General features: G+C 39.3%; 1 protein-coding gene across 1 annotated transcript; it reads right to left on the bottom strand.

The window, feature by feature from the left end:
* Positions 1 to 14: 14 nt before the first annotated feature.
* Positions 15 to 9900, bottom strand: LOC139443284 (uncharacterized). The gene is made up of 10 exons (XM_071224256.1): positions 9819 to 9900; positions 7954 to 8133; positions 7336 to 7475; positions 6603 to 6732; positions 5919 to 6050; positions 4917 to 5126; positions 4003 to 4143; positions 3105 to 3287; positions 2263 to 2335; positions 15 to 1633 (listed from the first exon to the last, which is right to left on the bottom strand). Exons 1-10 carry the CDS (start codon positions 9898 to 9900, stop codon positions 904 to 906), a joined length of 2001 nt encoding a protein of 666 aa, XP_071080357.1. The 3' UTR covers positions 15 to 903.
* Positions 9901 to 13413: the final 3513 nt, after the last annotated feature.

A 13413-nucleotide genomic window follows, 5' to 3' on the forward strand; every position in this document is an offset into this window, starting at 1 on the left:
AACTAGTTTATGGAAAGAAACCCAACCATTGATATATCATTGTTACATTATAATTTCACAGAAAGTTGTGAATATAATGTCACAAAGAATTTCGAATTGTCATTCATTACTCAGATGGGGCCTGGAATGCCATGCTTGTCGCAAGAACCGATTGAAATATGGATCCAGTGGTCAAAATGTCTGGCTGATTCTAATCTGACGGCATTGATTACATGCTCGTGCTATCAACCACTGGTTGACTGTCCTCAAATCGACAAATATCAATCTAAACGAGAATACAAATTAGACTGTGACTGTGTTGGAAATGTTTAAGTGTGTGTGTGTGTGTGTGTGTGTGTGTGTGTGTGTGTGTGTGTGTGTGTGTGTGTGTGTGAACATCAGCAGGAAGAAAAGAGAAAAGGCAGCTAGATATGCAGTTGTTATATTCAGTATCTGACCACATCATAAATAGTGCATAATAAATGTTTACTTGGTGTAAGCTTGATATCTCTACTACAAGCAGTGTCCAGCTATGTATTTACGAATCACTATCAAATAGTGATGACCCCAGGTGTTCGTGAAGGGGTGATTAAACATAAACATATAGGCGTGTCTCACGCTTTGGGTCAAATTTTGAAACAAATATTAGATTAAAACTTATATATATTATTGTTTGTCAATATTGGATTGTAATTAACCGAGGTATTGGCTGCAATGAACCAATTCGTCTAGTTGACACATCAATTCAGTATTTCATGAAGTTTTGATTCTCTCTGATGAGTGACTGAGTTGTATTTTACACCGCTATTGCTTATATTTCCTAGCTATTTAAACTCCCTACCGGATCTTTTTCTGTTGACATATATATCAGAAGTTGCATACCCTGCATTGTACATACATTGCATGATCAGTATCGAATTATTGTCATCCGTTGATGTTTCCGTCGGTTTCAACAATCGGTCGTATGTAGACATCATCAGTCTCCCCAACACCTGATGATGGAGCTTCTCTGGGGACGACAGTGTTATAGTCTCCCTTGTATCTCGGCTGGTTTGCTTCATAAGAGACGTGGTTGTACGTGTCGACGCCAGTTGCCTCCGTGTCATCCCCGCGAGTCTGGTGACGTCCATCTGGTGACGAAGCAAGATAGTCATATGCATGCGCGGAAGGTCCTTGGTGTTGATGATCACTGCTGAATGGTATACGTGACCCATCCTTGGCATTCAGGGGCGTATTACTGATAGCTGCATTGTCATAGATGGGGTTGTGGGTTCTTCCTGTGCCACATGCTGGTGGTGGTGGAGAGGCTGCTGGATGATGATGAGATGCAGCAGCTAGTGTGACCCGGTGGTAATTGATGTTTGTGTGTATGCGGCACTCATCCTTGGCATTCAGGGGCGTATTACTGATAGCTGCATTGTCATAGATGGGATTCTGGGATCTTCCAGTGCCACATGTTGGTGGAGAGGCTATTGAGTGATGATGGGATGCAGCAGTTGTTTGCGGAGGGGATGTTGAACGATGCTGTGGGGATGCAGCAGCTGGAGAGAAGGTGTTCTCTGTTGTAAAATGAAAGCCATACGTTTCATTTTCTACGGCTGTGCTGTCAAGGGGTTCAAACTTGCCTGTCTTTTTGAAACACAGTTTTCGATGTCTGGAAAAAATAACAAAATGTAAGATGGCGTTTTAGGCTTATGTATCGTAGATATACCTGCATCACGACGGCAGGACAAACCTGGAAATATATCAGATTGAAGACAGGTAGAATCTAAACTATTAAAATTTCCCACCTCACTGAACGAATGCCTACCGGATCAGACACTTATAGTTTTTATTTTATTGTCACTTCATTAGTATCGAAATCTTATGGGCGTGTTTGTAAATCTTATCTACATGAATTTGAATAGAAGCCCAGGTAATTCATCCTTCTGCCTGTTTAGTGCCCTGATGAGACTGACGTTGTGTTTATTTAGGGGCCACAGGCCCAATATAAGTATATTGCAAATAGTGTAATATTGACAGAAGCGCCGTACAATGTTAAAATAGCATGAACGTAATTTCACACAAGCTTGTTAGACACTGTTACACGTTGTGTTTAGAGATGCCCTGATGGAGTGGGTCGTGTCTCATGTCAGGTCCAAGTCGGTTATAGAAGCCGTAATACAGCATGAATTTAAACAACACTCACAAAATAAGTATCGAAATTAGGATCAAGGTTGACACAGGTGCGTAATGTGTACGACTATTAAGACTGGTTGAAACTGAATGACGGTATTAGCCTACCTGAACATAACATACACCGTGACCACAACAACCAGCAGTGTGATGCACCCAACAGCCACCCCTATGAATAGCCCTGGAAAACAATGATGTTATAAATATTAAACGACATAAAACATTTCCATAATCACAAGATATCTCTACTAAAAGCAGTGTCCATTGTACGAGTCCCACTTTATCATAGTATTTACGAATCACTATCAAATAGTGACACCCCTATTAAACAGAAACATATAGGCGTGTGTGACGCTTTGGGTCAAATTTTGAAACAAATATTAAATTAGAACTAATATATTAATATATATTTCCCAATTCCTATTATGGTTTGTAGGGGCGGTCGGGTAGCCTAGTGGTTAAAGCGTTCGCTCGTCACGCCGAAGACCCGGGTTCGATTCCCGACATTGGTACAATGTGTGAAGCCCATTTCTGGTGTCCCTCGCCGTGATATTGCTGGAATATTGCTAAAAGCGGCGTAAAACCACACTCACTCACTATTATTGTTTGTCAATATTTGATTGTAACTAACTGATTTATCTACCAATTCGTCCAGTTAACATATCAATTCAGCATTTAATATAACACATGATCCAAATGAGTAGCTACCGTGCAAAACTGCCTTCCTTGTCTTTGAATGGTTGACACGGACCTAACGTGTTCTATCTGAAGATCACAAGAAGTGGGATAGCCTTGTGGTTACAGCGTCAGCTCACCACTCCTCTGGTTTACGTTTGAACCCAAGATAGGTACATATACACCATTCGCCAGTATTTTACTTGGACATTGCTAGAACTATGTATATACACAGTCTTTGAATACAGAATAGATAGATGCTGTAGACTTCTCACCACCCGTATCAGCAGGAGACGCCAGGGTACTGCTCTCTATACCGTCTGTTGTCTCTGTTACATTCCCATCGCTACCTTCACTTGTAAACATCTCCGTCATCGTCGACATCAATGACGTTGTTACTATGTCCGTTGTTGTCGCCGATGAAGTTGGTGTTCTTGGTGGTATGGAAGAGGGTGATGCTGTTTTGTGATACAAACATGCCTGCATCTAGTTATCACTGACAATGACCTTTGAGCATTATCATCTAAATACCAAATACACAATTCATAAAAACCCGAGGGGAAGTGCTGTGACATACTTATAAACTGGGCCCGTGAAGATCCGGGGTAGAATAGGTCTTCACAAACCAATGCCTCCCGTAAAAGGCGACTATGCTTGTCGTAAGAGGCGACTAACGGGATCGGGTGGTCAGACTCGCTGACAATTGCGATGCTCATGTTGTCAATCACTGGATTGTCTGGTACAGACTCGATTACTTACAGACCGCCGCAATACAGCTGGAATATTGCTCAGTGCGGCGTTAAACAACAAACAAACAGACAAACTTGATAAACCGAAAGATGAATCTGAAACAACATTTAATAAACAAAAATTTTATGTTTCAAAAATACTTTCCATGAACCTTAGGAAGAAGCGGGCGTAAAATATCTCTTGCCGGCTCACATGTAAAACAGATTCTTAAAAACATTTTGATGATCAGCTTCTCTCTCTACTGGCTACAGATACGAAGATTAAAAGTTCGATCCACTGAAACATTAGATGGTATTGTCATTCGCTTTGAAATGCTTTTTCAACAAATGGTCAAGCAGATATATCAGGATTTTTCAGCATTTTCATTCATTCATCTTGATCAGTACCGTCATTTTAGGGTTCAAATATATAAAAACAACAGACCTGTTTCACAGATTGATCTCTGTGGTATTTCACAAGGAACCCAGAGGCGGTCTATGTTTTGCCATCTGTCTGCTATCATAGCCAGACACTTGGGCCCTGAGCTGTCAGGAAAGGCAGTCCCATACCTTGCAAACGTAGTCCCTGAAATGAATGATTATGTCTTCTTTTATGGAACTGTAGCTGGATAAACTCGTCACCATCTTGTCTAGTGCACCATCTCTCCATTCTATTATCATAAATAACCTTGGTTCATTAGATGCCATGACTTCGTTTGTAAAATAGCTAAATATAGCTGTTCAATCAAATTATTCTCGTGGGGGAGAGACATTCTGCGCGAGGTTACTGATAGGAGGTTTGAAGAGGGTGTCGTCACTTATAAAGGAAGGTGTGGTAGCGAATGGGTACACGGTATCTATCATAATAGCATGGCGAGACTATACCCTGGACACACGAGGATGACTTGTCATTTTCAAACAGCGTCTCAGTGTCATTCAGTCATAGTTTAATCATTTAGTCTTTTTTGTATGTATTTTATTTTAGGTGTGTACTAGTGTATATCGTTTTGGGTACTACCGGTGGTGCATGTTCATACACGCATACAGATTTCCTTTTGTGCATAAACCTGTTCGTGTTTTGGGTCGGGATACGTCCCTAGTACCTAATGTGTGACAACCACAATGTGTGACCGGGTCAATTGAATGTATTCGTACCCCGGTGTCCCAGACCCATGCAGAGATGCTGTGATAGTCTTGGAATATTACTGACTGCGTTTATAAAACCGCATCAATCACTCGATTTTTAATATAAAAGTAATCATGTCATGTGTCGTTGTTGAAATACCAAAATGTAACAAACGTGTCTTGATAAATAAATAAAATCCTCTTTTCTTTAAACGCAACATATAACATTCTCACCATTAATCCATTTACTTGAAAGTGGTCGTGACAAGCCAATCCAGTAGGACACTTCATCCCCTGTGTGCATGGCTGTCGTGAGGTTATCTCTGTTGGAAGAGGTAACCTTCACCAGGGGACACGTAGCGCTAGCATCAATCCAGCTCTTCTGATATTTTCTCTGTGTGATACAAATGTTCCATGAACATCTTCCGTACATCCAAGTTGTACCTGAAACACAAGGTATGTTACATGTGAGTGTGGTTTCATTTCAAGATTTCCACACCAATTGTCCAAATCTTTAGTCTGAATAAATGTGGCAGAAACTCAGACCGGGGTTGCAGCATTCGGGGCCTCGGTTGGGCTTTCGGGGAGTTTTATGGTAGACGGCTGGAGGACATTTCCAGTTTTGACGCACCAGTGACAAAAATGATGTCCGATGTGATTCCTTATTTTGAAAACCTTGTGTAATCACTATTTCATAGTGATTCATTAACACATGAAGTGTGTCGGAATCATACAATCGACTCTGTTCTTGGCAGAGACTTCTTATTGATTTGGAAAGGGTTTTGTCGCTTTTACTTTCAAAAGTGATACTCTGTGCTCGTCCATTTGGTGTCCCCCTTCCCGTGACCATTGCTGTAAGTCTGCTATAGGGACATTCTTTGGTATTTCCCGGATATTCTCACAATATTATTTGTACCTTTTCTCCCTATACCGATTGTCTTATCTCTACCACTTTTGGACGCGATCGTTCGGCCACTGCGTTTATCTGCGTTGCCAAGCTACTTAGTTCTATGGGGAACAATTCACCAGACACTTCCCCCTAAAAAAAAACATCGTTCAATTTACGACGATAGAAATGACGTCATTATTTAACAATATTTCATATTGAAATTAACCACGCGTCGTTCTTCATTTTTCATTGCGATTTATCGTGTAGCGATCTAATATTTTAAAATAAAGGGTGTATAAACTACAGAGTAATGACAGAAAACATGCTTAAACATAGACTATACATACTGTTTTCGAAACATGCGTATCTTCTTTTCCCTCCGCATAAAGTCTGGTTAACCTGACTAAATGAGGCACCCAATGTCGATCTTGTAGCGTACACACAGTGTCCCTCTTCGGTTGGCCTGAAGGTGATACCCTCTGTCAACAACACACGATGGTAAATTGAGCATAAAATAACAAGACTACTACTACTGCTACTACTACTACTACTGCTACTACTACTACTACTACCACATCTATTCCTACTATTCCTAACATCCTTGCAGGAACATACATACGCGCAACATTTCTTCAAGGAAAATTATTACAACAAATGATACCTGTTTGAAGAATATATTCCCTTTTAATGTACTGTGTCAAGGTCAAGGTTAACGTTTTGATCAATGAGAAGAAGTGCAAGATTGCTGATGCGTTGTTCAGCAATATGTATTCACTCCCCTGCTCGAAGGTGAGCAACTGCCCGAAAACCTATTGAGCTAACGCTTACGAAACGCACGATTTAAACACACAATGCAAACCAAATTTTCTGAATACACTGAGTGTGATTCCCCGACTACCGGGCTGTCATGAACATCTGTGATCATGTATACAAAGGGAGATTACTCAGTATCTAGGATTCGTTTATCACGAAATGTGTTAATATGGACGACTGACCTGGGAACGGTATCGCATTAACGGGGTTTACTGTACCTAGCTTATAGACGGACAACGCTGAATTGTTTCCACACTTTTCATCCGGATTCCCAGGGCAGCTGACCTCTGTGGATACCTCAGGCAAGCTTACATCCTCATCAGTACTTAGACAGTAACACTCGTTCATCTGTAACAAAATACATTGTACATTATTTCACAAACCCAGGATATATTCGGCGTTCTATTTATGAGTTGAAACTATGGTATAAAGGGTTGAATAGATGTGTCTAACTGGCTGTAATGAGATTCCCCAGCATGGGACTGCACCATGCATGTATCTGGATGTAGGTCCACATTGTAACCCCCCTCCCCCCCCCCCCCCCCCCCTCCCCACACACACACACCATGCCCAATGGATCCAAGACATTGTATCCAAAACACAGGGCACAACATACCCCCAACCCCACCCCACCCCACCCCACCCCCACCCAACACACAGTCATATATAAACACACATGCGCACACGCACGCACGCACGCACGCACGCACGCACGCACGCACGCACGCACACACACACACATATCAATCACTCTACAAATGATGATCAATGACATTATATTCATATATATACTCTAGCATAAACAGTTTTGTCGAATATATTTGTTTGTGTTTTCTTCATGGAAGGAGGATGAAAACTGTTTTTGCCAATTATAACTAGCATTCTAAACGATGATGACATCCTCGTATTAAATGACATATACAAGGACGAAGAAGGTCTGTGCACACGTACCCTGAGACCGAGGACCGTACACTCCTGACCACAATGAATGTGACAGAGGTAGACTGAGTTCCAAGCATTGCTTGTTGACGGTAACAGACCGAGAGGAAGTGTCCTTAGGCCAATATAGGTGTACAGCGGGCTGTTGTCCTCTGTCAGAGAATTCAATGTGAGTTTTTTAATGTTCAGAGTAATCAAGAAATTATGAAAGGAAATCTTTTTCCACAGTATCCATCCTTATAACGAAGTTAGGGTTGTGTTTTTTTACGTTGGTAACTATGAATTACAGGAGCAAAGTAACTATGTTTACAACCATACACCAAGATAAGTTTGTTAACCTAACTACGGAAGCCTATTTAGACCATCATGTTTTCACAGCTGTTTTGCCCTTTTGGCAAATGAAATCTGTTTCGATGTATAATCAAGACTGGTTATTCTCTTGCATTGACAATTTATACGGATCTATTGATCGTATAGTTATATGTAATGTGATAATAACTTAAATGTGTATTAATTATTCAAAATATTGAAGTCATCTTGAATATTGAAACACTGAATTTAGTAATATGCTACTATTAACAGACCGTAGTTAGCACCAGCATGTCAGTTTAGCCTTCAAATAACACATACGTGTCCACCTCCATGTCGAATACTGTATGGCACCAATCCAGTAGTATGTGTTCAACAACAGCTTTGCAGACACGTTGCCCGGAACACTGCCGTCAATGGGGACGTAGAGGTCTCCGCTGCATGCACCTCGAGCATCCCTCCAACTGGAAGCAGCATCTCTGATGTAGAGGTTGCCTGTCGCTGTAAAGGTGCAGCAGTTTGGTAACATAACAGAGAAATGATTGGTTGGTACCACAGTAAAAGTCAAGAAATTATGAAAGGAGTGATCCACATTTGAGATTTTGTGAAACAGTGAAATATCGTTAACTAGAACTTTGGTATCACGATTTTTCGTATAAGATTATGTAAGGTTATGATCAGGCTCGAGCGCGTTCCATTTGAAAAATGAGAGTTCCGATCGTCTTAGCGATATATAAGATCGCTTTGTCGCGCTACGACTATCATATACCTTAACATATGTTTGCAGGAAGATTGCTTCGTAAATCTAGGTGAAGGTAAAATCCTTAACTTTACTTTGTATGTTTTTTATGCATTTATACAGTTTGTTTGTTTCACACTACGGACATTTCAACATTGTTTGATAGTTCCCGGGCCGTTCTCTCAAGCGATGTTGGCGCGACAACCGCCATAACCTTTTAACATAGATTCTTTAAATACTTAACAACCAAATAAGATACAGAGTATGTGTTTAACAATGGGAATTTATAAGACTGTCTTAGTGCTGATGTTAATTAATTAATTCGAGCAATTCAAGTTAAAAAGTTACCGATGGAAAGAATTATCGTAACACAGACCAAAGAGACATTTATAGTGTTATCTCGCGTACGCTTTCTTATGATTATGGAAAGGCCTTATTTCTATCAACAATATCAGATGCTGAGTGAAAAGTTGCTGTAGTGTCATTTCACTGCTAAACAAGATCCGCTCAGCAGCAGGAACACAACTGGACGTTAAGTGTAGTGTGCAGTTGTGAGTGGGTGGTGGTGAAGGGGGATGGACGCACCTGACGTCGCTATAGATCTGCATATGGTATATTCACTTGTTGCTACATCCTCCCCACGACCATGGGATCAGAAAGACAAAGGAATAAATAAAGTCCGTTGCTTCGTTTTATGACCACACGGCTCGCCATTAAAGATTACTTTTTAACTGTCTGATATATTTATACATTCATTAAGAATTTCATGATGCTTCTTGTATTTAGACAAAATGACCAAGCTTTTATTATGACTAGTAACTAGCTTTAATTGTGTATCATAGTATATCGTAGTATCGTAGTGTCATCATCCTTGACAGATGAGCATCCCAGTGGTGTCCAGTGAGCGTGAGTCAACCTATACCACAACGGCACAGGAAGCAAGCAGGATATCCTATGATATTGCTGGTACATAGATGTGTGCGGCCTCTTTAGCCAGCTGGTGAGAAGCGTTAGATATGTCTTTAGAGGAAAGTAACTGCTATACTCTGCAACAAGACAGTTGGGGATAAGTAATATATATTCTCAGGGAGAAGCTGATAAAAAAGACTGATAAAATATTGAAATCAGCAATACGTGCATGTGTACCTTTAAAACACTTTTACAAATATTATGACATTACTCTTTTAGAAATATAATGTACTTTCTATGATTTGATAACTTTAAGAATGACTTTTTATCAGCTATAAGATAATAATAACTATTGCATGGACACATTAAAATTGGTTCTGTCGATATGTTAAATCATATTTCGTAAAAGATTCCGTTGGTTTGTGATATGATGGTGACCTGCATTCTATTGACTGTGACATCACAAATACATACAAGAAGCACCATGAATGAGTTGTACATGTCAGACACATACGCATGCGTAGAAGCACATACTTACACTTGGTCTCTGCGTACCCAGGGCAGCTCACTCCTAGAAACAATAATGTTTTTAACATGAAGTAGGCCCAGTATAAATGCATCGCTTAGACCTCGGAGGGATGGCTTAACCAGGAAGCTTCTTCTACAGTGTTAGGACAGCCGTAGTTATATCGGCTATCACTATATAAAATGACACAAGGCAAGATATGTCATATGAATTAATTGGTCGCTTCCTTTCTCCTTTAAACTGTTTCCTACAGGCATGACGTTCACTTGATAAGAGAAGGCATAAAGGGCGAATAAGCCAGAGTTAAGTGACAGCAATTGACACTTTGTCCCAAGTTTCAAACACTCATCTTGTCTGCACAGTCAATGTTATAAAGATATGTTGATGAATTCCCTATCTACAAGGAGTCAATGTCTAGGTTCCACATGTCTTATTACAACGTCTAGACCTAGACTGGAGATGGGCAACAGGCCAACAAGCAGACTTGCCACACAATCTCATCTACCGGCAACACATCTGTTGATATAAGCAGCTATAAACATATATATATATATATCTCTCTCTATGTGTATTTGATGGAAACATCTTTGATATCAATCGATGTATCTGTACACATATTAACATCTATTTGCAAGAACAGCAGTTTTCTCGCTAGTCTTTGTGTACAAAGGTTGTTGCCAAGTTCTGCACAATTTTACGCAAATGCTCCAAGGAGTATCATATGCTTACGTCACACCGACACAGATGTTAGATTGATATAGGTTAGTACTCTTTCTTTATGACACTGATTCGTCCATCAAAATTTCTCATATATGGAATAATTTTTATAAACAAATTCTTTTCGCTCAGTAATTAAGTCTTATTTTAGTACTATTAAAATGTCAGAGCAGGTCAGTATAATATGGAATAAAGTCCAAATTTTGCTCTATGGTTCCGAAGTCTGGGGTCTACTCCTGAATGCTGAAATAGAAACCATACATACATTGGCATGCAAGCGCTTTCTAGGAGTCAAATCGTCAACACCCAACAACATGGTTCGAGGTGAATGTGGGCGGTATCCATTATATCTTTATGCATACAAAAGAGTTATTGGTTATTGGATAAGGTTATTGAGTATGTCCAATTGTCCAAAGAAATGTTATTATGTGATGCTTCAGGCAGAAAGTTATGGTAAAATTTACTGGGTATCAAATATAAATCTTTATTTTTCAGTTTGGGTTTAGGCTCTGTATGGGAAAACCAGTGTATAAGTCATCCTCATTTGTTTTTGACAGAGTTTATGTCGCGTCTGAAATGTGATTATAACAGGAGTGGCATAGTCTTCTGGAAAAGGGTAGTAAATCTTTCTCTTATTCTTTATCCAAGGTATCGTTTGGTACAGAGTTGTATCTTAGCTGTGTGACCGTCAGGAAATTGAGAGTGGCGCTAGCTCGGTTTAGATGTTTTTCGCATCAGTTTTGTGTTGAAACTGGGAGATACGCTGATATCCTACGTAACAGAAGACTATGTTGGGTTTGTAATGCTGGGTATCTGGAGAACGAGTATCATTTTTTTTTAGTTTGCTCCGGTTATGGATCACTTACCACAAACATATTGTGAATATCCGACCAAACAAAAATTTAATATCATTATGTCTTCAACTAACTGTAAATTAATTAAACGTCTAGCTATCGATATCTATCAGGCGATGTCACTTCGTAGTACATTATTGTCACAACAATAACAGCTGTGTACATCACGTCCATTGTAATACAAATGTAACTATGGACCGATGGCCTACACTTACGAAAATTACGAATTGAATTGAATAAAGTACCCCTGTGACTACCCTTAAGATGTTTATTTCTTTTGTTTCACCCGACACAGGTAAAATGAGATCAAGATCTTAAATTATATGCTTATGGTAAACCGATCCCGTTGATTTGGGGGAAAACAAAATTATATAAAATAATGCATAATGCTTTGTTTGAAACAATCTTTCCGGTCGCCTTTGTTTCGTGAATATGTAATGCCCAAATTAGACTGAGCGTGTCATGGAAGCTGTTGTGCTATCTCTGTGGTATTCCCGACTCCGGCTCCAAACTGCATTCACTCACTCACACCCCATACTACAGGTATACAGTTTGACGGCATTGTTATCACACACTACCCAAAAGCTCAGTCATTAAGATTACATCAAAAGCATTTAGTCTCCATGCTAGGCATCGTTTCACAAAGCAGCCGTAGTGCTTTAATGTCGTAAGTGTATGTTAAATTATAGGAGCAAATGTTGCTTTGAGAGCACAGGACTGAATGTAAATTAAGTTTTCCCTGACAACTAAAACGACTATGCCATACACTTATTTGACCACAATCACAAGTGTATGTACACAGCACTATGACTATCTAACTCTTTATTCCGAGGACAAGAAAAATGGAAGACAAAGGACGAGCTACAGAACCTTACTGTATAGGTCCTGATTGCCTGAATGTCTACTCAATAATGCGAAAATGGTGGTTGACAAATCAGTACTATATATTCAAGCACAGTCGACGTATCACTTCCTGGAGAATAACAATATCAAAACAGAGCATTTCACTATTTATTAAGTATGGGGTGTAAAGATTAAAAAGTGTTTTATTCATGACAAGTGAATAGTTTTAAATCAGATTTCATGAAAACAATAAATCGGAGAACTCTCCTCTAAAAACATACCTAAAAGTGACGTGAAGATGACCCAAGTGAATATGTTAACACTACAGGAAACTGATTCTCAAACTGAAGAATAAGTAAGTAAGCAAAGAAAAGTAAGAAGTGATGTAGATTGCGTTAAAATTGTGAAAGAAGATATTTGTTGTGAAAAGGTTTATTATAGTAGTTTTGATTCTAAAAGAAAACTATTACAATATATACAAAGATGTATGTACATTTAGTCACCAGCACCACCCATTCACTATTGTGAACAAAATAAATATGTAGATCCTGAGAGTTTACCATGCCTGGGCAACTACACCGATTCGACTGATTTGAATGAGATGTGTTCAAACGTTTTTCGATCGATCAGATCAACTTCATGCTTGGAATTCGACCGATCAAGTTGTAACCTGATAGTTGCATATGGTTGCCTGTACAAACTACAGGGGTGATGGACATCACATCACACAAACATCCCTAGTTAAACAGCACGCTAACTTACCTTGTCAATTCAATTAATGACAATACAAAATGTGTGTGTTACAGTTGATTTAAAATTAAAAACAAAAGATATGTGAGGAAAGGAAACCATCACTTCATGCGTAAGTAAGTACAAGAAAATCAGATAAATGCGGAATACGCTAACGTCATATATGTACATGCACTAAACAGAAAATAACTGAATCAAAATGTTTAACATATATCCCAGTACATCAAGGAGATCAGAGCAGTCCACATTATCCTTCTGTATAGTTATTATAAGTGTCTTGATAAACTACAACTTAACGACGGTCATTGACAATTTGACGATTAATTCCTGCAACGGAAAATTCACTTCACTGGAAGATGACAATCGGTGTAGTCTTCTTTGAATGGATACTTTTCTTTTGAGAAGATCTTTGATATCTTCATAAAAATATATGCAGTTCAAAC

The sequence above is a fragment of the Haliotis cracherodii genome, unplaced genomic scaffold, assembly GCF_022045235.1.
Source record: "Haliotis cracherodii isolate W230 unplaced genomic scaffold, xgHalCrac1.p SCAF_5, whole genome shotgun sequence".
Taxonomy (NCBI): domain Eukaryota; kingdom Metazoa; phylum Mollusca; class Gastropoda; order Lepetellida; family Haliotidae; genus Haliotis; species Haliotis cracherodii.